This window comes from Falco punctatus, assembly GCF_963210335.1.
Source record: "Falco punctatus genome assembly, chromosome: 5".
NCBI classification, from domain to species: domain Eukaryota; kingdom Metazoa; phylum Chordata; class Aves; order Falconiformes; family Falconidae; genus Falco; species Falco punctatus.
This window is the reverse complement of record NC_137584.1, coordinates 36936555-36964313: the sequence shown is the minus strand read 5'-3', so window position 1 is coordinate 36964313 and position 27759 is coordinate 36936555. Positions and strand designations below refer to the sequence as shown.

At 41.1% G+C, this 27759-nt stretch overlaps 1 protein-coding gene across 6 annotated transcripts in view; it reads right to left on the bottom strand.

The window, feature by feature from the left end:
• KLHL29 (kelch like family member 29) overlaps window positions 1–27759 on the bottom strand; it is a 410536-nt gene that overhangs the window by 303640 nt on the left and 79137 nt on the right. For 5 of the 6 annotated variants that reach the window (XR_013928324.1, XM_080388499.1, XM_080388503.1 and 2 more), the window contains exon 1: window positions 331–19686. The exons of the other annotated variant lie outside the window; for it this stretch is intronic. Coding sequence is in view for 4 of the 5 variants with exons in the window: in XM_080388499.1 (XP_080244625.1) it covers window positions 331–417 (87 nt within the window). In the remaining variant the exon portion in view is untranslated. Of the gene's footprint in view, window positions 1–330; window positions 19687–27759 lie in introns of those variants that run through there. 6 annotated transcript variants of the gene reach the window in all.

Here is a 27759-nt window from a genome sequence, read left to right as displayed (position 1 = left end):
AAAGATTCACAAATTAATTGTCAATTATGGAAGACTGCTGGAGTGAATACTAGATGTATGCATGGGACAATTTACCCAGGCACCTGCACAACTGAGCTATGGATAGTGCTGAAGCAATTACTCTATCTTTAAAAAGAATGAGGTATCGTTGTTGGAAAAGGACGTAAAAAAAAACCCAACAGAAAGTTTAAGTGTTTCCATACAGATAAATTCAGTGGAGTTAAGCACCAAAGATCCAAATGGACAATGGTCTTCTGGAAGAAGGCTGGGTCAGAGTACCTGACTGAAGCTGTCTGTAAGGAAGGCAAGGGAGGGAAAGGAATTGCTCACGGTTTTTCCACTGCATGCAGGCAACCAAAAAGATGCTATCACACCCGCACCTACAGTATAGGCATCCTGTGGCAGGAGGTGGAACATACCAAGAACTCTTTTTCCATACCGTGTGGCAGGAAAGTTACCAACCAGGTGGCAAGGACCTCCACCTTCTCTAACGCAGGGGGGATTGACAAAGAGCCTGGGAGTGCTCCATATCCAGTTATCAGCAATTCCCCAGACATGCTGCACAAACTCTGGATCCTTCCTGAACAAACATCAGCAAACCCCTCCTTGGCTTGTGAGACTCAAGGATGACACAGCAAATTCACTTTTTCGTCTGTGTTCTCTACACGCCTCCTTGGTCCTAGCTCCCATTGGCATGCCACAGGAGTGTGGGAAGAACTAGAGATTAGAGTCAGCACAGCAGCTGCTCTTCCTGGCTCTTTGAACAGAGGGAAAACAGCTTTTGCCCAATGCATGGGGAGTGATATCATCATGTTCGCAAGCCAAGAACAGAAGGGATACATCAGAAAGGAAACAGGAACAAGAGCTTCCCCTTATAAAGCAAACAGTCGTGCTTTTTTAGAGCAAAATCTTTGCCTAAAAAGCTCTCACAAAGTACCTCACGGGAGGTTCAGACCATTTTCAAGCGCTAAAAGAAAAACAGTCCTGGGGTTAGAGTGGTAACCAGGGTCTAGGGAGACCCACTTCAGTTCTTTGCTCTGCCAAGCGTTCTCCCATGACCTTGGGCAAAACCACTGAAGCTGTAGTTAGCAGATACCTTGGCTTTAAAAGCAAAGACAGCCCAAGAAGCCCTTGCCTTCCCCCTGCCTGCCATTTCCTGCCTCCGCACTCACCTGCCTTAACAGCCCACAGGCTGTAAGTTAAGGAAATTACTGAATAGAAAGATCTTAAAAGCAAGTTGTTTGTTGTACTTTGCAGGGAGGAGAGTAATTTTGCATTGGACTGCTGAAAGGATCCACAATCAATCAGCTACAGCTGCAAAACTGCAGAGGATGGGGAGGCTGGGGAAGCCAGTGGTGGACACGGGCTAGAATAGGCAACCAGGAAGAAGGTTGCAAAGCCAACCCGCTGCCCAAGCCAGGTGGAAGAACCCTCTCAGTGGTGGCAGATGCATTTGGACAGTGTTAGCTGCTTCTGTCTGAAATGGATGCAGCGCCCCCTCCTCAGCTGCCTCTCCAGCCCCCTTTGCAGGGACGGCTTCCCTCCTAACAGGGGCAGCAGGAGGAAATGTATGTCAGCACTTCACGTGCTGCTGTTTGGAGGAAGAGCCAGGAATCTGCCTAAGCCAGCACCACCACTGAATGCAATGCCCTGTTTAACCTCCTCCCTAAACCCTGGACTCCCAGGGATTATCTCCTAGCTGGGGATGGCAGCACCACTCATGCTCCTGGGCTGCTGCAAGGATAAATGGAGTAAAGATGCCGAGACACCCCAGGTAAATGGGGGCCACAGGGAGACTGACAAGAGAAAGCAGCAGCCAGTCTCATTTTGGTAAGCTCCAATTTTAAAAGCTGACATGCAAATCTCTGCTTACCCTACATAATATGAACATTCTCCTACCAACCCCAGCTCCTGATTAACTCAGTACATCACTTGCCAGTGCTATCTCAATGAGCCTGTGAGCCCAATTAGCAGCAGATGCAGTACTAACACTCCTCACCTGCTGTGCTTACCAGTCTTCAGATCAGGAAGGGAAGGGAATATATCAAAGACTTGCAGAGGGAAGGAAGCTTAGAAAAGGGCTCAGAAAGGATAAGGGAAATGGATGTCTGCAACTGTTCCTCAGGCAAGGAAGCAGAGCCCTATACAAAAGGGAAAACATATGGGCCTAGGGAAAACATTGCTACAGATCATGAAAAACATCCAAAGGGCTGCCCTAGTGCCCCGGGAGCGCAGCATGTAGCCAGGAATGCTGCCCAGGCTCGGGGGAACCTCCTGGCCTTGCCTGAACCCTGGGGAGCTCTGCCAAATACAAAGCTTCTCCCCACGTGCTTTGGTACATCAGCACAAGCACCTACATCATCCCACCTTTTTTTACAAGTTCTCCTTGACCTGCCAGTGCTTCTTTAGCACCCCAAACAATAAGAAAGAAGCCCTCTCAAGCCTACAGCTGCAATGCTAATACAACGCGGTGTGGTGGTGCATCTCACCCCCTCCCCTGGGCTACTCCACGACCTCAGGATTCCCAGTTAGGCCTTAGCCTCTGTGTAATGAGTTGGGCAGCCGAGCATCCCTCGATGGTACTAGCAACTCTTGCACAGCTAAGGTGGGAAACTGCACTGGCTGTACCAGAAACGTTCATTACCCTAACAAACCTGCTAGCCTTGGAGCATTCCTTATCTGGGCCATAACATCCCTTAACAAGCCCGAGAACACTCCTCTTTATGACTCTGAGTGGTAGGATATCACTGTCAACAGAATTTTGAGAAAAAAATCCATTAATTACCAACTTGGATTGCAGCCAGGATGGAAAATTACTGATAACTAAAGCCAATTATCTCCAAACCTATAAAGAGCAGTCCTAAGTAAGCCCTTTGAGCTCTCTCAGACTGCAGTGGGCTGCAAACAGCATCTCCCTCAGAGTGGGATGCCTCTCAGAGCTCGTGAGCTCCCAAGTTTGCAATACTAGGGGGACCGTCGCCAAAAGCTGATGATGGGCCCTGGGCTGATTTTCCTGCTTCTCAAGGCTTAGCCCTTTGCCCATTGAGAAATGCAAAGGCATCTGCCGTATTTCACTGAACTCGAGGGAAACTTCTAACAGGTATACCTTTGTACATATCTCTATATACCTATTCCTTTGTGCCTGTGTGCATGTTTGGGTGAACTGATTTAGCAACCTCATAATTAGTATAAGTATTACCATTCTGAATCCATAGTTAAGCCACTTTTATAATTTAAGCAAATCCTATTTGATTCACTTTCTAAATGATAAATTAGTCAATGATTAAGTGCTGCTAAAATCCTACGATCAACCTTATACTGTGAATATTCCTTATATCCTTTAGACATAACTTGCTGACCAAGTTTGAGACCAAGATTGGATCCAGCCACACCTAAGCTATATTAACAGTTTAAAAACCAAGGGGGTCCACTCTGAACCTCATGACTCAATGGGAGGATCTCCCTTACCCTTTTATATCTTTAATCTCTGTGTAAATCCTTCCTGCTTAATTTTAATTTTATCTTCATGTGATTTATCTATGTAGTAGGTAATAAAGTGAACCTTGCCACTGAACTTTGTGAAGTCTCACTCCCTCAAACTCCTATTAAAACTATTTTGCTCATACCTTTGATGGTGATTCTTTTAAGTGAGTTAACCTAAACCACTTGTTTGTGACACCCGGACAGGAGCCACTTAACTTTTCTGAACTCCCAAACACCGCATCTGCCTCCAAGTTTTACCTCTGAACCTCTATACCAATGGACTGACTGCTCTTACCCACCAACCATCTGTCAGCTTCTGCACTTCAACTGCTGGCACTGTTTCTTAACAATAAAAGAACATCATATGCCAGTTCAGATTTTTGGTCAGGGGAGCACAGAACCTGCCTTTGGGAGGAGAACCTAAAATAAGGGTTATGAGTAAATGGATGTGAATGGCTGAAGCTTTGAGATGTTTGGAAAAGTGGATTCAATGATGTGATTTTCTCTCAACCAGCAGAATGCAGCTGCATACTCATTCCAAGATGCCTCAATCTCTCCAGCATGTTGGGCAAGGAAAGTCCAGGCCTACCCCATAAACTGGTGGTCAATTTAGCACTAACTTTTACATGTCCAGCTTTTCTAAACGTCAGCTGTCCCAGCAGTAGAAGGATAATGGATTTTTTTCCAAGAGTAAACATGTATCTTTTACATATACAGCAGTCACGTATTTGGTGAACCTTTTTTGTTACTATCTTCATGATAGTCACTGTGGCTGTAGAACATAGATGTAACAAAATACTTTAAAAGAATAGTCTTATTCAAGATATAGTCAAACAGATCATCTAGGATTCTATTTCTGTACATTTTTACTCGTGTCTAGCTATTACATTAGTGGCCTTCAGTGACTGCTGACCAGCCCCCCAGTGCCACCTGCACATCACCCACTGGCTTGACAGCACTATCGGTGGAGAGACATCACCCAGTCTGAGCCAACTGGATTGTGTAACACAGAAAAGCTTCCTGCAGTTACTAACAGTAGTTCCTATAAAGTGCCCTTTAGTCTCCAAAATATGTCACAAGTGTCCAATGTTTCCAAACAATGCTCCTGACAGAAACACAATTAAGTAGATCGTTTTGTTTTCTACAGATGCGTTCCCTTATCTTTGCAATAGGAATGATGATCCATTTTTAGAAAGAGGAAATCAATGTCTCTTTCACTGGGCTTCACAAATGTATTTGCTTCTCTGATGCTAACTCCTTGTCTACAGCATGAGAAACTACTGCTACAGGTTGACAAGAAAGCGCTGTCAGCAGTGACCACACCATCATGGCCAGAGATTCAAAACAGTGTCTGAATTCCATTCTTGCAGGTAAGGTACACAGATCAGGGGCAGAAACACAGATGCAAACAGCAGAAGAATTTTTTTAGCCAATAGAATCAAAAAGGTTTTAGATTACATTTTTAATCTAGCCTTTCAAAGCAGAAGGAAGACTGAAATCATGCAAGAATTCTAATTTAAACTGAAAAGCGAAGGAAAAAAATCTTTCCTTAGTACTGAAAATAAAGGAGAAGAGCTGAGGTAGCAGTCTGTTCTTCAGTTCTCTAGAAGACGAATAATAAAGCAGCCTAGAGTAGGTCCAGCCCAGGACCACCGTGGTCAGCTCCTAGCCATTACAAGAGCCTCAGGACCTGACAATGTCCACAGTGGCTCTTCCTCTTTCCCAAGGGCAGCTGTACTTCGGCTTTTAGTCTTCATATTCTTCCAGAGTATTGCGATAAATTTAGCAGCTAGCAGTATGGCGCGAGGGACAGAGTGAACATTTGAGGGCTTCTCTGGACTGCTTCTGTAAGATGGCTGCCACCTGACCTTGCAGAGAACTCATCTACACGGTCTTACACTTCTTGGCAAACGTCTCATGTACCCGAGAAGCCCATTATTTTTTAAATCCTATCCACCAAGTACCATTTCATTTTTATGGCATGACAAGATGCATAAGCATCCGGGAATTCCCTCCAGCTGAGCAAGTATCATCATTGTGCCACGCATCCATCCTAGACCATTAGCTTTGGCTGGAAGAGAAGGAACTGCAGTTTCAAAAGATGTAAGAAGGCTAGTCATCCTTGGTAAGAGTCCAAACCAACCTGCTCCTTTTGCTTTTGGACATCTTGGTACATTTTTCGTGACCCAGCATTGTGATCACATTTATTCAATTTAATCTGTGTTACCACAAGGCATATGTGGGTCTGAGGAACAAATACTTGAAGAAAAGTTTTCACACATCTGGCATTCAAACTGTGTCAAATGTACTCCTGCGTACACATTCTATAAGACAGTGAACACTCACATTAAGTTACAAGACATACCTTTTTAAGCAAAGCAATGGCATAGTCTAAAGCTTGTAGCATGATGAAGTATTCTGTATTAAAACAAATTTGGGTCATGAAACTCTGAGGAGAAAAATTCTTTCACAGGGTGTACTCTCCACTGCTTTTGATTCAAAAGCAGAGAAGTGCTTTTGGTGCGTTCCCAGAACAGTCTTTTCAGAACTGATCCTCCCCTTCCCTCCCCTGCTTTTGCAGAGAGTAAAGGTGTTGCCCTCACAACTGTCCAGCTTGCACCCACACCAAAGTTAGTTCCTACCTAATCAAACACATGTATCCTGACCTCCCCAGCACAGACACAAAACAGATCAAACCACTCTTGTGGAGAGTAACCTCATTCCTTGTATTACACGGACTGCAACACGCAGGCGTTATGGGTAACTATCACCATTTCTCCTGGTAAACAGCAGGCAGCTCTCACTGAGTCAACATCTTAAATTCTCATGGTTTCACTTCATTTGGTCAAGATGGTACAAACATGGATGAGTGAGGAAGCCAGCAGAAATGCCACAGCTGCCCAACCTCAGCCAGCACCACCAGCATGCAAAATCAGAATGGGGCAGCACTGAGGCTCACTTAATATCAAATTAAACCCTGCATGTGGTGGATCACACTTGCCTGTTCTTGACTCTTGGGATTGCTAGGAGGATTGGGTTGTCGAGTGCTCTGAAAGCATGAAGTGTGACACTATTTGACAAAATCAAAAGGTGTAAATAATGTATGCATGTTCTTCTATCCCCAGAGAAAAAGTCAGTGTATTATAAACCATAAATAAAGACACAAAAGCCAAGAGCACCCAAAAATATACAGATTAATATCTCTCAGCTGCAACTTTACAGTTTACAACTGGAGATTTTATATATAATTTGGGGTTTTCTGTTCTTTATTCCTTATGTGCGAGGGGAAAAAAAAAAGAAATGAGCTCTAAAGAGGACTTACAGAACACAGAAAAAAAATGAACTACAAGACCATTTGCACTTGGCCTGTTGTTTGTCGGGTTTTTTAAATCAGAGAGGGGAAAAAGAACCAATTACTGTGCTGAAATAAAAGATTCACTCCAGATAGTCATTGACACTTGTCAGACTGCACTTCATAGCTGTCCTTCATGACCACCACTACAACAAGCACCCCATGTTTGACTTTCAGTGCAAACATTTCAAAACATCAAGTACATGAAAACAGTCTGCACAGAGTTCTTCATAATAGTCCCTAAATGTCCTCCAATGTTATTCAAAGAATGAGAAAAATATTTGTTCCAAGATATGTAAAAAAATAGAAAATTTGATGTGACGCTACTTCAGATTAAAACCAAGCAATTTCATTTTATGCTTTATATGCTCTCCAATCCCACTAAGTATAATTATAGACGTCTGTCTACTTACAAATCTCTCTGTACAATGGAAAAAGGAATACAAATTTTAGTTGTCCAAATTACAAGAGACTGTAATACACAAAAGCAATAAACACAGGTTTTGCCAGCAATCAGATAACACTTATCATAAACAATAGCTTTTGCAATTTATTTGAAACAGGTTCAGCTGCTACAACTTAAGATTTGGTTATTCTTGTTTTTGTGTTGGATTTCCAGCAGATGGTGAGGACATGATAGAAGTGTTTAACCACATGAGATTCTGAAAAGGGACTAGTGTTGCATTGCATATGAAATATAACAAGATTTATTTTGCAAAATCGGTTTTCCATCTCCCAGTGGCCCCCACTAGTTTGTAAGAGGCTACTTTTGAAACTTTATTCTTCACTCTCAGTTCTCCCAGCACCACATACAGCTTATTCAGAAGTGACTCCAAACCTCATCAGTTCTATGTGCCGATTTCTTACGCAAGCGGGAAACTGTACAATGCACTGAAGTGAATATTAATTGCAGATACGAGCCCAGAAAAGAGGAACCAAATTTCCTGCAACAGTATTCACAGGTGTGATTTATTGTAGCTCTGGAAAGCATGGAAGGAGCACTCAGAAGACTTAACATCCTGCTCTGAATGAATATCACACCATGAAAATGCCACACAACACCATTGCATCAGTATCGTAGCAGAATAGCAATCCCAGCACATGTTCAGTCAAGAAGACAGGGATGCATCTGCAATGAGGATGCCGACTCAGAAAGTACCTTAAATGGTGGGTGGGACAGGGTAGTCCCCTCTATGGATCCTACCTCTTAAAAGATGCAATGGCTCCACCTTGCTCCACACGGCTGGGTTCTCCTACCCATCTCCTTGCCCCTGGCATCCCCAAAGGCTGAGCAAACTCATGTGGGACACAGAAAAATGCTCTACAGACTCTCCAAACGAGTAACTGTTCACTGTTCTCTGTCCCATCTTTCCAGCCTCAAGGAGACCAGATCCAACAGGTCATCAAATTAACCATTGATAGTTTCTGTGAAAACAAGGATTTTCACATTAACTTTGGTGGCCAAGGATTCAACACTGATGAAGCCACAAAAAATTACTGCAATCTGACATGATGTCTCTCCCTCCAGGTATACATCACTTTGAGTTACAAGATACTTTAGGTTTGTACTTTGTTTATTTTCCTAAAGCAGATTAGCAAGAAAATGGAAGGTTAACAGAACATTAAAGTTGAGAATTTAAATGAACTATTTAGGAAAAACAAGGCTGTAATTCTCATAACCACTCTACGTCAACCATCTTGCACATATTCAGAATTCAATGTTGTTGTAGAGGCTGGGAAATTTATGTTGCAGTATACCTGTAATATGACAGAGTCTCATTTATTGCAGGAATTTTTAATTTCCTAACTTGTACATTAAATTCCCAATATAGTTTCAGGCTCTCTTCTGTTGGTGGTGGGGGTTTTTAAACACTCATTTCCCACGCTTCAGAAAAAAAAATAATACAGGAATGAAACAGTGTTTGAATACTGAAGTAAATGCAGATGACTTTAGCCAATTTCTGCATACAATTTACAGACTAAATACATCAATCCATCTCACACCTATACCTTTAGAATCAATTACTGATATAATCATATTTAGTGTACGGAATCCAACAGCACACGTAACTGGAGCCTTGCACATTAAAAGTTTAGAGAAACGTTATGGATGTGTGACTAGAACTTCAACAACCTACAAAATTACTTCAAACAGCTAAAAAAGGCACAATATAGTCAAGGTTCAGCATGGGAGAAGGGAACTTGGAAGTCTTAAAAACTCCTCCCAGAGGGAACTGGTTTATGTTGTACTAGCCTTCCTCCCCACCCTTCCAAAAATCCCTACTCAAAACCATGACTAATACAACTTCATTTGACAACTTATTTCTCCGAGTAAATAAAAGTCTGTGGGCCAAAAAAATCAGTGGCAGCCGTCCAGCCAAGATGTCACCAACACTTGCCTGAGAATAGCTTGGTGCCTTTACTGATCACAGCTTTGACCTCAGTTTTCCCCACCTGACTTGAACAGAGCCCCTTTTCTGTATGATGCACTTAGCAAGGAACTTCTACGCCGATTAAAAATTCTTGATCCTCTTGCCAATGGCCAGCAAAATTCAGTTAAAATACTCCTTTTTCTACCAACTCAGTAAGCAGACTTTCTTCAGTAAGCCGTCAAATGCACTTCCTTAGCACAACACATTTCTACCCTGACTTGCATGAGCAAAGGGAGAGAAAGCACCATGGCTCCCTGGCTGGGGTTGCTTTTGGGTTAGCATTCTTGCCAGAACAGACTGAGCCGGCAGTCCTACGCATGCATTTCTTAAGTTCACATTTGTTTCAGGGAGAAAAAGATGCATTGAAAGGAGGGATCCAGGACAAACACAAGACCTCATTGCTGACATAACCCAGCAAACATCTTCAAAGTTTTGTACTTCCAAAATTGGGACTGAGGACAAAACTATTTAAAAAGACCCTTCTTCTGCCCAGAATTTGCAAGCTAGTCAAAACAGGAAAGGAAGGATGACCATCACACCTCTTGCAAGCACATCTTTCAGAAATGGAAGATAGCAAATGAGAGACGTTTTTATTTTTGCAGCCTCGAGATGTACAGCAGATCCCAAATGCCATTTAACACTGCTACATTCGTTCATCATTCAGCCCATCTTCAACAGAGGCTAAACCTCCAAAATGGCTGCTGCAGCTCATCCCAGCAGACATACTGCACTTTCCCAGACCAAAGATTAAAAATCCCAAAATAGCTATAGCTAATGTGCTTGGTATGGACACTGAGGAAGGGCAATCTGCGTTGTACTCTCCTTGCAAAACTATGCTGAATCTGGCCAGGCTCCAGGAATGCACTTTTCTCTGCAGATGACCAAAGCAATATTTAATAGTAGGAACCATAAGACTTCTACTTCTGATTATGTGTATTATGATTTTATTTATTATTTTTTTAAGAGGGTGGGCTTTTCCCCTCTCCCTCTTCTTTTTGAACGTATTTAAAGGTAGTCACCACATGCTTAGATTTCCCCCTCCAACATTTATTTAGCTTCAAGCTACCTTGGGCCAAAATTATTGTATCTGTTCAATATATTGCAGTTCAGTACACTACAAAGCAGACTGAATTACTGCCAGAGTACTATGTAAATCAAACCCACGTGTTAAGCAAAACAGTAATGCAATGCAGTAAGTGCCTGTCCACAATCATTCAGCTATAGGTGTCACTCCCACGTTTACCATATGAATAGATGAAGATTCCCTCAAAGCAACAGAATCTTAATTCTCCCCCCAGATTCAAATGTATGCATTAAGGAAACACTTCAAACATCAATATCTTTTTCTCTTAAGGCACACTTCTTGTCTATAATTAGTTTCCATTGGTCAAGTGGGTTTGCTTCTATATACCAGGCTATAGTCATGTTTTAAGTGATCCTATACTGTCTAATGTGGTATTTATTTTTTCTCCCTTAACCCAGAATAAGGAGGAATTGAAAGAAAAAGGAGAGAAAAGGGGGGAGGGGGGGGGAAAGATTGCCTGCAATCATATTGTTACACTGTGCACAGTTTATGGCTGGCACACATCCAGTTTGTGGCTGTGATAAGAAATGTGTAATCCTATTATACGGAAAGGAGTCAGAATGTACAAATAGGTCCTGGAAATAGGAACTTCTCCTGTAAGATTATTCTTCTCACCATAATAGTTCTGCAAGTAGGTCTAGACAGTAGCTCTTTGCTATTCTCCCCATTGCTAATGGAAAGCCAACTGTCAAAACAATTCGCCACACATGAGCTGGGATTTTTGCAGAAGACAAAAAGAAGCGGTGCCGTACGTTCGCGTACAACAATAACGTTAATTAGAACAACAGCTATGAGTCCTCAGCCTGGCACACAGAGTATATCACATTGTATAAAGAGAGCCCGGTTTACCCCGATACTGACACGTTCTATGAGGTTGTCAAATCCTGCACACTAAGCAGTTTTTATAAAACATTAACTGCTAACCAGTGACAAGAGCTGGTTCCATGGCATTTTGCATCACTGCCTCCTTAATAAGACAACACAGAAACCATTTCCCAAGCAACAGGGTTATTGGGCTGCTAAAAGCACGTTCTTGCTTTCAAAGCAGAAAACTAAATACCACCTACCATGTAAGTCAGCATCCTCATAGAGTGAAATTCCTGGATAATTCCAACCCAATTATCTATTTTTCTTGTTTCCTTTACATGACAATAGTGCATTACTGTAGCTACAATTCAAAAAAATGTCTATGCATTCCCTGACTTCCATGTGCATAAGTGCTTTTGACTTAAGTGAGATAAGTTAAAATACAGGACAGTGCTATCTTGAAAGGCAGTCATTTTCTGCATAAGGACCCTTGCAGCAAGGAGGTGATGAGATCCATGCCAGAAGCAGCTACACTTCCCCGTGTACCAGGTCACTGCTTAACCTTACTCCTGTCTGACCAAAAAGAACGTTTGTCACAGGAAAGGACTTTTGAAGTGCAAAATATTAAGACAGAAGGGCTTTTTCCTAGGAAAAAGAATAAATAAAACAACCCACCTACAAGCACATCAGGCAGGAGCAAAGGACATGATCATATGGTTGTAAGGTAAATATAAAGAACATAAATTAGCTCAAGCAGCAGCAGGGTACACTAGCTTATTATGAACCCCATCAGACTGTGCCTACAGTATCACCGGCTTGTGAACAACCTAGTTTGGTATATTTGTATATACCAAGCTAAACTGGATATATTTGCATGACACTGCAATTATTTCTGTGACTGCACCACAGACTGATTCGGTAAGTACTAACAAATGCCTTTAGCGTCCCATTTTCAAATTGCTGCAGCAGCAGAGCTCACAGGTAGGAAATGTAATTCTCTTCAGGGTAGAAAAGGGAGTCAGCAATGGGAAAGGAAAAAAAGCCACCCAAATAGTTCCATTAGAATCAATGCACTCCACATTTACGGGCATACAGACAGTGACCAAATGGCGTCCTAGGTCAGAGGAGTGCATGTGCATTTCCATTAAGCTCAGCAGGAGAATACGCATGTGTAAACCATCATTTAAACATACTAAATAACTAAGGTGTGTTCGGGTTTTACCCTTAAATAGGACTCTCCCATTAAGATCACTGAATCCTGGATTTTCCCAGCTAGTCTACTATCCAAGCATCTGGCCACGCAGAGACTGCGGGCAGTCTCAGGTCAGACTGGATGAGGTACCTGCCAACCTCAGCAGTTCTGTTAGTCTCTGATAATTAAATAATATTTATTTCTTGCAAAAAAAGGTTGAATGTCACAAATTCCAAGTATAAAATAACAGTGAGGAAATCAGATTAAAATGATTCTGTTGAGTTAAAGTGGGCAGTAACACATGTATTGCAATCCAATTAGCAAAGAAGATTCTCCACGTGTTGTTGAAGTGCCTTTTGCACTGAACTACCTTCACCTGACCTGACAAGCAGCAAATTATCTGTTGTGGCTGGAGTCTGTTGCAGATTAATTAAAAGAAACAGCAGAAGAGAGAGATGGAAGGGAACTGTACAAAACCTGCATCATTCTCCTATTAATATGAACCTAGTGTGTTGATATGAACTTAGCAGTTTGCAAAAAATCCTCCAGTAACAGGAAAGTAATGAGTAATTCGAAGGAGTGAAAGACAATAAAACCCAATCAGAATCAGCCCCTTAAAAATCATGAGACTTGTTAGAAAATATAGTATGGATTCTCTGTTTCCTTTGTGAGTTTTAGGGGCTGCTTGTTTGGGTTTTTTTTCCAGCTTCTTCTTGCTACAGTTAGTGTTGTCATTATAGAAAGCTGCAGAAGACACTTCCGTGTCTCCATACAGACTCAAATCCCCAGTGATTATTCTGTGAACAAAAGCAACAACATAGCAACACTGTGTGCAGCGTGACAGGCCATTTAATCAAAATAGCCTTTAAAGAAAAAAAATCGTAATCGTCTTCTGAGGGTCCCTTAGGGTTTCCTGCAAGAAACACATGACCGTTCCTTAATCCAAGTGCCACTCTGGAGTCAGTTCAGGAAGACCAAGAGGTCGATGGGCTGATCTGGGAAGGACTGACCACCTGACTCGTGTGGTTGTGATTGAGCATGATGGCAGCACAGTGATGCCTTCCTGCTATTCAACAGCGGGCTGCTGTTGTGTGAATGACCCCCAGACAACGGGTATAACACACACATGCTCCCCAGCTTCGCCTGGGAGGAAAGCAATGACACTGCAGCCTGAAAAAGTCTTCACCACACCCCCAAAATGTCAGGTTTAGACTTGACCTGTCCCCTCCACATTCATGCAACACCATCTTCAGTGCACAACAACCCTGGTGCTGCCATGCAGCTAGCACTAAAAATAAAGGTGTGTTGTTTCCAGCTAAGCTGGATCCCCTAGCTCCCTTGTACTTTCTCCTGTCCATAAATGACCTCCTGGAGACCATTTAGTAGCTTCAAAAGATACAGCCATGACGACAGGGAACAAATTGTCACCTGGGAGGTATGTACAGGACTATTTTTAGATGGAAACCACCATACTTTGCTGACATTTTCTTTTATAACACTTCTGTCCTTGCTTGGGACATGCAAGCATGATTAAGAGTCATCCTCTGACTTCTGCTGGTTTCTGCACTGAAATTACATTGCTGTTTTTTGATATCTGGCTGAAGTGTGAGTAACTGATGTTGTTATCAACTCAGAGCCATACAGAAAATGGAATCTGCTCTTTTGCAAAATTCTTCAGCTAGGATAAATCATAGTGCCTCTATGGTTTACGTTTTACATATCAAAATGCACATGGAGAAAACTAAATCAGCAGCTGGGGCTTCAGCATAGTCCACTCATAAGGGAAGATCTTTCCACATCTTCCTTGTTACCTCCTGACAAACAGGCAGGCAGACCGTGGGAGAATTTTGTCTGCAAATTTCTTGATGACCAGGAACAAATGCTCCCCCTTGTACACGTGTGACTGATAACACCACAATAGACCTCTTCTACATATGTTTTAGAAAACACCGTTTACTTAACTTTTAGTCGATACAGCAGACTAGAAAGAATAAAGCTGTTTGCGTAACTACAGGTCATTCAACAAGTCATGTTACAGCAGGAAAGCCTGAAGAAAGGCAATAAGGAATCACATACTTTGAGACTAGACGTGACTTTTCCCTCTTCTGTTATTTGTTCCCTATTTATCTCATGTTCTGTAAGCATGTATTTTTGATCTTTGTTTTAACTGTACAGAAAGAAAAAAGGGAGGGGAAAAAAGCATGAAATAAGTAAAGGATGCTGTACAAAACACAAGGACAGGTGAGTAGTTACTGGTGGAGGGAAAAGACAAAAGTTGTACTGATCTATGAAAAAAACCACCCCATAACAGACATACATAAGCTAAGAAAAATTAAAGATTAGCAAAAAAGTCAATAATTAACAGCTGATTTCTTACTGACCCGTTATGATCTAAGCAACTATGGCAGTAACAGCCAACTTCATTTATTCATTTAATGTACAGGAAAAAATTTCAGATGAAAGCACTTTTTTCCAAGTTCTTTTTCCTCTGAGAAACAGTAAAAACAGAGATAGGCCGTTAAAAAGCCTGCCCCTGTTCAAATTGCCAATTTAAAGATTTCAGTCTAAGGAAACTGAAGTATGAAGAAATGCCTCCCCCACTGCGAGCCCAGCAGCTCCCCTCCCCCACCAGTCCCCAGACCAAACACAATACTGCACTGAGTCTACCCAAAAGAAAGCATCAGTTGCATTGAAGTACCAAAGCAGTTTTCATAGGGTTCATTGAGTTAATTTAGTGAAAAGGAGGGTCCAGATTATTATTATTATCCTGGCAAAAGGAAACTGCATAGACAGTACAATGGCAGATTGCCACGATCATTGCATCTTACCTCTTAACTGAAAACACAACTAAAGGCAGAGAATAAAACAAGGCCACTTTGCTAACTGTCAGAAAAGCTGACATCTCCCAACCATTTCCATGGGCTGCTGTGAGACTCAGATGTTGTCCCCGTGTGCAGCTTCTTGGAATCAATTAGGTGCTGTGAACATGACCATAATAATTTTTAACCAGGAAAATTTACCGTTCCACTATGCCACAAGGACAACTTGGTCATCCCTCTGGGCAATGAAGGAGGCATTATTTATTGTCCAAACACCAATCTGAAGCCCAGGTGGTCTGAGCCCCATTCTCATTGACCATCATACAATCTCCTAAGGTAATGTAGTGCTTGCCTCCAATATATAAGGCCAAAGTCATATCAAGTTGATAAGGACCGTATAAGTATTTAGAGCAGAAAAAAAATTATACAAATGTAAGGAACAGATAAACAGCTCAGGGACTGAGTTTCAGCTGCCTACAGAGTTCCACTCAAATCAGAAGCAGCAAGCCTTCTATGGAAACCTTTCTGAAAACCACTCTTGGATCAGGAATATTCCTTAAAACTCTGTAGGGACAAAAATCAGTGCTGCTGATTTGCACACTCTTATAGTTCAAAGTCTAGTAACACTAAACTGAATTTCATTGGCTAAGAATAAGTATTTCCATGAGAAGACATTTCTAAATTAGGGATGCTTTTGGTTTTGGGTGGGGTTTTTTGTTTTTGTTTTTGTTTTTAATGGAAGATATTTTTGCATGCAGTTTCAATTCTGACCTACACACTCCCAACTGAAAGTTCTTCTGTAAGTATTGTGCAATAATACAAAAAGAAGAGGAATAAACAAACAAATTCAGTCTCTGCCCAGCAGATGAACATTTTTAATAAAAAGATAAAACATAAGAAAAAAGGTCAAATTATTTGACCAAGATCAAAAAAGCAAGCTAGTGGGAAAGCATAAAGTCAGGCACATGGTTTCACCTGTGGGTTTCAGAGTTTGAGGCCAACAGCTTACTGGATAGACCTCCTCTTGTCTCTTGGATATCTGTTTATCTAAATGCATACTCCAACTTTACAAATAAACAAACCCTCCTAAACTGGAATGAAGACACTTTGGTTTAATGCCCGAGAGGAAAAAAGTTTCAGTGACCAGGGAACTAGCTGTTACAGGTTAGATGAGGCCCAAACCTATTCCTTCTCTGACAGCCTTTGAGACCCCACACAAACGATGGGAAGTCAGGTAGCCAAACAGTTTTCAGTAAGGCAGCCTCTGAGCAGTCGTTGTCTCAGTTACATCTCTGAAGCAGAGAAAACAATCCAGTATTTGTTTTGGAGGACCACTACTCTAAATGGTGACAGAGATCAAAATACTACTGCATGACTGTGGCCAAATATGACAGAAGGAACGCATTTTAAAGCCAAATAGAAATACAGTGCTTTCAGATCAGCACACTCATCTTTCCTGCTCATTTCCACTTTAGAAGAAACACAACAAGTGGAAGGGAAACCACAAAGCAACAGTAGCAGCCATGGGTCATCGTACCTCCAGCCATTGCCCACTCCCAGTTTCAAGTGCTTTCTGCGTTAATGCACACACAGGCACACCACAGGCAGCTACTCCAGCTGCTACATCACCATTAAGTGATTACAGTCAACGGAAAGAGAGCCTCCTGCAGACATGCTCTCTCCTGAGCACACCTTTCATACCACAAGAAGTTTGAGAGTTTCCCAGCTCAGATAATTCTTTGACATGGTGTAATAAAAACCCACCCACACAGGCAAGGATCTGCCCTCAGCCAGCAGTAATTAAAATTAATAATTCACAATTATTTTCACGGGCATGTTCAAAAAGAGACGCTGCCAGGCTCACTGAATCCTCAAAGTTGACAGACCTTGAAATAGGCTGTGGTCAGGTACAGCACGTTCCTGGGTTTCAAGCAGTTAAAAACATGCTCTGCATATCGATTCACAGTCCCACTTGCAGGACCTGCAGCACTGATGGTCACAGCCACCTCAGTCCTGCAGCCAAACACCTAAGCTGGCATCAACGAGTGGGACTGGTAAAGAAAAAGTTTTCAGACAAATACTGCTCTGTCTGTAATTACTGCTGCACTGCTAGGATTCAGTGCCGTATTGGTGTTGAAATTTCTTATTCTTGAACCTTAGCGTCTTCTCAACTTGAGATTCTTGCCCTGTTCTCCACACATTTGTATTAAGTTTTTAACCACTATCTTCTTCCCTTTCAGCTTCACTGGCCACTGTTTATGCTATTTTGAGGGAGGTGAAGAGTTTTCTAAGGTACAGAGTAGCCTGAATGTTATCAGTTTCCAAGCTTCAAAAAATACTGAAGAAATTACATGTACAGAGGTAAAATAATAAATAAAACTCTATGTAAGGGATTAGGACTGTCACTTTCTGGAACACTATTTACTTATACAACCAATTTTTATGGGAATGAACATCTACTACTCATGATAGCAGCCTTGATCAATTCCGTGCCTTTGAAACTTACCATAAAACATAAAAGCATGTCTTGCGTATATAAACCCAAAATCTGTAGGCAGTATGTAAGACGAAGATTGTAACCATTGCAGAGGAAAAGCAATCTCACACCTAACAGATTGCAGATCCCTAGGTATCAACCTGCATACCGCTCCTTCCTTCCCATCAACTGGAATATTGATTTTTACAATACATACTGGAAAAAAAAGTTTTCACCAGATAGACTGAAGGAGGAGCAGGGTAATGGGATCATCTGCCTCCCTCCATGTATGTTCTGTAGTTGAAGCTCAAAACTGGGACTAAAAAAGCAAGAGATAGTGGAACATCCAACTTCTACACTCATCAACTCTCGGCATGGCTTTCACTCAGAAGACTTCAAAGGAACAGATATTGTCTCTTTGCTGAAATAGAGAAATGCCTGATAAACGTGTTTTCCTTTTTATCTTTACAATCTAGACTGATTTTTCTATACTGTATGCAGGTATGATGCTGTGCAGGGAACAGGAGCACTGAATGGAGAGGAAACAGTTATACAGGCAGGGCTTTGGAAATCTCTCTACAAAATTCGGACGGAGAAAAGGAGGTAATGTAAGAACTGCAGCACTCAGCTCAAAAGTCTCCACAGCCATCAGCAACACTGCAGCAAGCCTGAAAATGTCACCACAGATTTCTATACGTTTTATGCAGGGTACCAACTTTTTTTCTTTTCCTTACACTGTATATTTACCCTGTGCTTCTCTTTTACTGTTCATCCCAATTTTTAATCATCAGAGTTTCCTAATTCGCAATATATCCTCATTAAGCCAGTTTCCCACTGAAGATGGCAGTAAAGGCATTAGGACACTAAAATGTAGGTCTCTCCCCCCATGCCACCCCCCAGCCTCTCCTTTCTGCACCACGAGCGCTGTGCTTGCAGCCAGGCACCCTGAGATGTAACTTTAGACCCAGCATGAGTATTGCCAGCTCCCAGATAAGCTCTCACTTCATCCCCTCCCCTCCACAGCCACGAGCGTTTGCAGCTCAGAAGAGCACTATTGATCAGTGTCTCCTGCCAGGCTGGCACGCAGAGCCCAGCCGGTGTCCCAGCTTCCCACCACCACCGCAGGCACTTGAGTACAAAGCCTAACATCTACTTGTGCACTTTACACTATCTTTGCCCCACCTCTTAAAGTTTTAAAGTTATCTGGAAGAAGGACCTGAAAGGCATGAAGCTGAGGAATAATTAAAAAGGATGGCAGCCATATCTCATTGTATATTATGGCCCCTTATGCATTTGGAAAGTCAAGACTAAGTTAATCACAGATAAAAGATTTTACAAGCTTGTACAAACTCAACAGGGACCTTGCCTGAACTCTAGCATGTGGGAAGAAAAAAAATCCAAAAATCTAGAGGAAGCAGTCCAGGGAGAGGGAATTGTTAGAAAAGGCATGAGAAGCCCAAACTCCAAACCCACCTTGGGAAACCAGAAACAGCCAGAGGAGGCAGGGGCAATGTGGGTGCGCACATGCGTGCATGGGGAAGATACACCTCCCTGAAACCTCCTGGCTATTCTACATAAGATGAAGACAGCCCCAATGCCCGGGCATTGACATGTTCGCCCCTGAGCAGGGATGCAGAGCAGCTTTGTCTGAACAGAGATGAAAGCCCGTTTTCTCTTCCCACCACCAGACAATCTTGCCAGTAATGGATTAAAGTCGTTTAAGTAACTAAACATTTAATCAGGTCAGAAAGGCAAGGGCAAGGACACAGTTACATTTTGATCGTTTTGAACTACATATCGCTTTGCATTTTTGTTCCTGTTTTAAATACAAAAGTAGCATTTTTTGCCAGAACTGACAGACCAAGGATATAAGCAAGGCAGAGTACAGGGAGAAGTACCATCTTTTATGAGTCTATTGACTGAGAAAACAGATGAGCTTTCAGAGACTGAAATCTGCAGACATGAGATCTTCACAAAGACCCTTGCTCTTTAAACACATAAACACACAAATACACATGTACATATACACACATACATAAAAACTTCCTACCTTGCTTTAAAATCTGAAAGACTTTCTCAGGTTTACATTGCCAGTAAAAAAAATACAGCTTGTCTTTTCTTTGGCTGGAGAAAAAAAACACAGCTGAGAAAAACAGACCATGGAAAGACCCCAGCAGCAGAAGACACAGCTATTAACTACTGTGATTACAGAAAAGTGCTATTTCTTATTCTGTGCCTCACTTATCTTCGCCATTCTTTTCATCTACCTTAAAAATTATTTTAGGATTTAAGCAAATAGGGTCATTTGGATGATTGTATGCTCCTGGCTAAAGTCTTCCCTGCCCCTCCCTTGGGGGTAAAAAAAATAATAAAAGAAAATCAAGCAGCAAAGAGAAGTAAGTTTTCAGTTCTTCAGCATTCCCTTTCCTCCTTTCCTAATGCAAATTCAGAGCAGATCCTGTAGAGACTGTAAACACCCACAGAACTTTCCAGGTGTGTGTGTGTGGGGGGGAAACTACAAAAACCCACCACAACACACCAGTAAACATAAACCAGCAATTTCTTTACCCTTTCTTTGCTAAGTGACTGGATATAAAATTTATTGTTGTCTCATGGACAAACACATACAGAGCTTTCAGCAGAACAGGAAGATGTTTTGGGGCGCTGCAAGGATTTGATGGCTGTCTTATCTTTTCCCTTGTACAGCCTGCATAACCTAATAGCATTAGCTTACTAACATACATCAATAGGTGTGGGGGGAGGGAATGGAAAAGAAAAAAAGCCACTAAAACATATTCCACCTACACATCTCCCTAATAATCATAAACTCAGGTAAGAAAGCAAATTGCTTCTCCCGGATGACGAGAAGACTTAGAAAGGGGGAAAGAAGCACCTATTTTAATCTTTCTTTTCTATGTAAAAAAAATAACCTTATACTAATCATTGCATTTGTAAATCCATAACAAGGAAAGAGAAAGTAAAAAAAAACCCACAACAAAAAAACTCAAGAACTGCCACAACATCTTACAGTTAGTAATTTCAGAGTGATAAATATAATGCTGGCCTCAGACTGCTAGAAGGATTAGATTTAGCTGTAAAACAAGAAGTGCAGTTAACAGTTGCTGTTGGGTCTGGTGTTAGGATTAGAAAGCACCGCTAATCACAAGAAATGCAAAAAGATTAAGAGGTGATGGCTGCCAGTAAGGTCTTTAAGAGCACATAAGTGCTGGAATTCATTATTCATTTCAGGATTAAAATTCCTTAAGCAATAAAATAAAATTTAAAAACAACAACAAAAAAAAAAAACCCAAGAAAAAAAGGATAGATCGTGAACAGAAGCCATTTGCACAAAGATGAGGAGAGTTAAAAAGAGTGGAAAAGTGAAATATATGCCATGGCTTATGCTGAAGGGTCCTAGGAGGGCTTTAGTGAAGAGAAGCAAGCATTTGTACTCTGGTACCTACAAATTAACTACTGAAGTCTAAAACCTATTAGAATAGTGAGCTTGTTTACCAAAAACCTACCTGAACACAGTGGAGTCACAGCTTTTCAAAGACATTGTAAGAGAAATGATGATGGGATCTAGTATCTGGACCTTTTCAGTAGGAAGAATAAGATGACACCTTAATGTCATGGTTTAGATTCACCTACATGATCTATTTATGCTCTTCGTTATGAAAAGCAAGTAAAGCTCCCCCTATAACACACTCAGTCTGGAGTATATAAAAGAATCCTCCCCAGGTAACAAAAAAAAAACCAAACCACCCACACAACAAAACTCAAAAAACCATCAGCTTCCCAAAACCTCAAAATAAACGCTATCTTTTAAAAATAAAATTTGAATTTTGGATGGAAAACTTTACTAAAAAGGCATTTTAACCAGTGCAGAACACAGCATCATATGGTCAGATTCCCTAGCTGACTTATGAGACGGTGCTCTCCATCAGCAACAACTGCAAAGTTCACTGCTGTCACCCTCGGCCACCACCATCCCGAACTCCAGTCCATAGCATGACAATTCAAGGAGAATGCAGACCTCTGCAAAGCCCATTGGTTTCCCCACAGGCCTGATGGACAGCCAACAGTTGTTTAGCAGTGAGGCCACCAAAAACTCATCTCTCTTCCACAGCGTCTCAAATTTATCCAATGATTCAGAGGAAAATTTGAGTGCCACCACCTGATCTCATGAGCATTCTCTCTGCTCAGCTCTATTTCCTCCTGGGTCTCCAAGGTCTTCAAACGTTGACTCAGACCATCCTCTTTTCCCTCATTATTTTACCTTCTGTAAATCTGGACCTGGATATTCAAGGGGTTGGGGAGTGGTGTGGAATAAGACAGTTTCATCATTTTCTAGCACACCTTTCAGTCAAGTGCTCCTGCTGCATGGGTCTGGATTTTCAGACTCTGCAAGACTACTTTTCCCTTCTGTCCCCCAAAATGAACAGTTTTTCCCAGATGCCTGTAGCAGAAGCAGAAATAACTATCTTCCACGAGTTATAAAACAGTTGTATTAAATAATAGAGGTGAAAGCCCTGTGTATGATTTCAGCAGAAGTCTTTTCAGTAGTACAGATAAATTTATTCACTGCATTATGGAACAGTTTGAGAAAACAAGATCATACAATGTACACTGCTTCTATTTAAATTGTTTCATTTCTATTCATGAGTGCTCTGATTAGATACACTGAAAATATCATCAGTAAGAAATAAATAATTCTGCCAAATTAATAGTTGTTGATTTCTTTTACCTGAAAATGTAAGTAGCATCTCATTCACACTAGATAAAGCTGCTGTAATTTGGATGCATCAATCTTGTTGGTTCAAGTCTACACAGCACACTGAGACAGGTATTCATCTATGTTTTCCTAATATTAAACACCTTCTTTCGAGATAAGTTCTTTAGTGAGTTAAGATGGGTTAGTATATGCTTTGCTTGGAGAGGTGTAGTAGCCACCTAGGGTTGGGGTTTTTTTTCTTGTAGTTGTTTTCCCCAAATAGTGGGTTGAGAGAAATAAATTGCTTCAAATTTTAGAAACTGCATTACAGGGAATACAAGTAAGCTTCCTGTATCAGACAAAATTTGCTTCAAGCTCAGCAAATGCTCTTTAATTAATAACACCTTTCTGCCTCAGAAAAGAAGTGGCCAGATGAAACCACCACTAACATCATTAGTTGACAGTAGCTACTAACCAGCCCCAAACCAAGGGCTCTTTTGTACCTCCCTCCCCATGAAGTATGATGCTAGAGAAATGTGGGAAGGAATGGATTTGTGCAAATGGAGCAGAAAGATCAGACTAATATTTTGTTTGAAAAAAAGAGACTAAAACCATAGAGCTAATATATGTTTTACACACTGCAGAATGATGAATGCGCTATGTCTGCTCAGCTTATGAACATCTGAGAAAAAGCCCTCTATATTTTTGAAAAATTCATTCAGTTTGACTCAACAATGAATTCTTCTCCTAAAAATCAAGTATAATTGCTGTAACATTTCAAAAAATCTAAATGCATAACCCAGTATCTTAAGAGCACCCTGTTTGCAAAGCAGCCAAGTAATATACCTCAGAGCTACTGTTAGCTACTGCAGGCAGGATAAATCAAGAAAATGCTGAGTTGAGGTGCAATTTGACAGTTATTAGCACAACAGGAGTAATTTGATGAAGGAAAAAATCTGACAAAAATCTCAGTTCACAGCAACAGATTTTGGAAGCCTATTTGCACATAAATTGGAAAAAACAATTCTTGCATTAGAAACTGATGAAGATGAAACAATATACCCTAAATCCTAACATATTTGAAAATATTTTCTTTGATTCAAAGCTGATAATCCTGTAACAGGCAGTAACTAAACATGGGCTTACCAGACTTGCTGTGCATGTTGAAGAGACTGCACAGTCATATCCAGATCTAGGGCCATTCAGCTATCAGAGTAACTGGATTTACTGCTATACGCACCTTTGTTTTTGCCATTTGAAAGCATCTACAGTGCACAGAACAGTCAGCTCTGTTTTAAGCATTAGTGGCATAAATATCCCCTTGTGTACTGTAGAGTTCACCACTTCTGGCTTCCCATAAATCAAGCATACAACCAATCATCTTTTTTATGTTGGATATTAACGGCAACTCCATTATTCAAATCCAGGCTGTGTAGAGTTGTCTTTCACATGGATGTAAAGCAGCTCACCAGCAGGCTTACAACTGAGCAAGGGAAGATTCAAATCTGGCCACGATCTTCCCACTACAACCACACCATCATCAGAAATGCGATAGCTCATCTGTGCAAAAGGCTTTTTTAAAAAAAAACTCCTATAAAAAAGGAAAAAAACACTCCACCATTAGAAGCCTTTTGCGCTCTTCAGGAGCTGCCTCTTTGTGTCCCCATAAACATTCGGCATAAATGTTTTCGCTCACATACTCCTAAGTGGCAACGCTGTTCTTTACTGCATTACAATTAGACACATAGATTAAGAGATATCTTTTGTGTCATTATATCAAACTCTTCTACGAATGTACAAAGGGATTTTATAGATTGTCGTCTTTTCTGCTTACCACTGAATTTTCACACTCAGCACGAAATGCAGTAAAAATGAAAGATACCTTCCCTGTGCTTACAGTGCCCACCAAGAACCATTTCAAAACCAAATAAAACAACTTGGCTATGATTTAAGCAGCACAAACTGTTCTCCCATGGGGTTTCTTTTTTTTCCTCTCCCCTTCCCCTCGTCTTTCAGTTCATTAGGACAGGGAACATGAAAACTAAATGGATTTATGTTTAAATAATTAATCTATTCAGGCACAAACCAAGTACCTAAGTTCATCCATGGGGCTGGTCAGATTTAGCTGATTCCAGTGGTGTTTTAAACAGCGTTCTGGAGAGCTAGTCACAAAAGGTCGTGAGAAAATGCTAAACAGCTGTGTCGATAGAATTGTTTTGAAACAACATGTGTTGAAACTGTACCTATTCTTACCAAACACAGCTGATGGGGAGACATTACCAGCCATCCCAAACTGCCACTGCATTTTGGAGACTCATGCCTGCACAAGAGATGCTTTGTCAGTGGGACAAGCTCTGGCACATCCCAGGAAGATGAAAAGAATTACAAAGGCTGAGCATCATTTTCCTGCCAAGTGTTAGGAAAACACGCAGCAACATAAAGCATCTTTAGGAGCACAAGTCCCACAGGGTAGACATCCGCGCTGATGTTGCCCCTCCAAGCCAAGTTGCCTTAAACTAAGGTCCCATGGGGACTGCAAAGTGAAGTGATGGTAGTAACTCTTGTCCTCTTTAAGTAATGGCAAAAAAAAAAAAGTTTTTTTCATATATTTTTAAACATCCTCAGGAATACAGCCAACACATTTACTCTTGCAGAAAGTCTAACAATAGTCCTCTGTAACCTTTATTACACTTGCACGTCAAGTCACGTTTATTGTGCTAAATAAACCATACCACATTTTTGCAGCTGAAGGGGTGGGGGGGGAGAAGAAAAATCTAGGGACTTGGAGTTTCTTTTGTTATTTACTCCCTTAAAAGCCAGAATCTAAACCTTTAAATTCTTAATCTGTTTGCTTTAATAACACAAGTGGTCTCTCCCTTGCCACATTGGTACCATTGTGTTGAGAAGAGTTTGCAGAAGGGGTCCATGGAAATAGGTCTTTCAGACAACTGAGATCAGTTCCCCAGATTTATACCAACAATGTCTCATCGTGCAAACTGAATTAGAAAAAGCAGTAAAGAAATATAATTAAATTGCAGGGAATGACTACAATTGACAACAATTTTAGCAACACTGCTTTTTCTGTTTAGGAAATGGTTGGTTGAAGTGAAGAAATCATTTTGCCATGTGGAAAACTTGAGCAGGTTAGTAACCCACTGCTGTACCAGAGATGAATTTTTGCAGTCAAGTTTATATCTTCAAATTCACTGAAGTGGAGATTTATCGCAACAAAAACAGAGAAAACCACTGGAGGGATGTGTTGGAAGTAGAGCCGGAAAAAAGGAAAACAAACAGAAAATACAATATTCTTGGATTCGCAGTGCAATCCTGACTGATTTATTCCATACAAATTTGTGTTTCCAACCTAAATTAACAGGGCTCAAAATACCCTAACCCAAACCACACAGAGATAAGATTTGTTAAAGAGTTAAGTTTTGCAGAACGTGTTTTGGATGAGTTTCATTAGAAATGGCTCAAAACACCTTTAATAAGTATCTTCTTAATGACATGCTTAGTTTTGTCGGGAAATTTTGAGCCCTTCAGTAGAAAGCAGTCTCACTGCAAGCAGGACCTTAATGGCTTTGAGCTACTGTTTATGTAGTGGAAGCCCTCTTTACGTCAAAGATATTTAAAGGCACCCTTGTTTTAAGTTGCCTGTACTGTGCACCTCATCACAAATTTATGTCCTCATGCTTGGCAGAGTAATGGTGTCCACATAGCCACATAAGCTGCTTGTGAGCATCACAGACTCTTCCACTTAGCTAATCTTCCCACGTTAGGTGGGAAAACTAAGTGCCCCATAATCCTTGTGTATTGAAGGAAATAAAATGTGCAACACTTTCCGACTATAACATATGCATAAAATATATGTATGATGAGAAAATGTCCCATCACTTGATTCTGACCAAGAACCACCATAACACAGTCCATCAGGATAACCAAATGCTTACATTAATGCCTATCAATTACAAGTTCTGACCTTTGGTGATGTGGAAAACAGTATTCATTTCCTTCCTTCATAAAAGACTTGCTGTAACCTTTAGGGTTTTGTGTTTTGTTTTGTTTTGTTTTTTTTTTTTACAAGTTTAAACCTGAAATTTTCTTACACTAACCCAGCAGACAGTTAGTTATGAAGCTCACTTCCAGAGCAAATGGAATGTAAAAACTAAGTTGTTGTGACCTTAACAATAATCCTGTTCGCATGTTACAATACGTTTTCCTACTATAACAAGGCAAAGTCCCTTGAGTTCCAGTCAGAAAGAGTCATCTTCCAGTAAAAGCATACTGTGATCAATAACATTTTCTTAATATATTATATTATCTCTCACTGAAACAGTTTTTCACTTGGCATTTCAGGCTGCCGAGTAGGGAAAATTCATGACAAAACTAAGATGGTAAATGAGATACTGCAAATTAATTCCATCCAAGAGCAATCTTTTCGTTCGCGAACAATTTGACAAGCCTGTATTGTCTGACTTCAGCAGAAGCTTTCTCAGCTTTCAAATATACATGAAACAGAAGAATCTGCTCCAGTACCATAGCAATCTTCTCTTGAACCTGCATAATTTTGCGTTCAAATACATTATAGTTTAAACAACCAACTTTGAGACTAGAATTGGTGGGACATACTTTAAATATTAGTTTACAATATAGACTCAGAAGTCTGCAGCATCAATTGTGAAATCCTATTTTCACGTGACAGCCCAGAGCATGGCAGAGCCCAGGAATCTGCACTTTTGAAGCCATTTTGCTACTGAGTCACCTGCAACCTGATCCTGAAAAGGCCCGAGTGATGAAAGTGCCAGCTGAAGGATCTCAATTAGGTACCAGCAAAGTTCAAAGAGAGCTTTGTCACAATGGGCATTACGGTAAAGTACTTCTCTATCCACGTGTCACAGATTACTTTTCCTACAATGAGTAGCAGCTTCATTTCCCCCCTTGACAGTAGCCTTGAGGCTAATGTCCTTCTGAAACAGTGACCCAGTGGCACACAGACAGGAGCACAGCCCATGCTCCTTGCCTTCCACATGAAAGTCTACCACCATTTTAGCAACAGCAGCTATAGATCCAGCTTCATTACTGAGAGTAATTGGTGTTCAGCATGGAGCAGAAAGCATGATCCTGCAAAAAGGCTTGGGTGCATGCACCCGATCTCAGCAAGATTAGGTGCAGAATCACTTCTGTATTAATATTTCAGCATAAGGAATAAGGGGCAGGCAGTTGTTGAATATTCATGCTGTAGTAATGCTCTCTGTATGAATTCTTTAGCAGGAACATGTAAAGGCTGTACCCATACCCTGAAGAGTTTACTACCCAACACCCCAATTAAAGAGATACTTTAGTAGGTACCCTGTTATAAGCTCACAGGGCAGAGTCATTCACTAATTGTATTCCTACAGT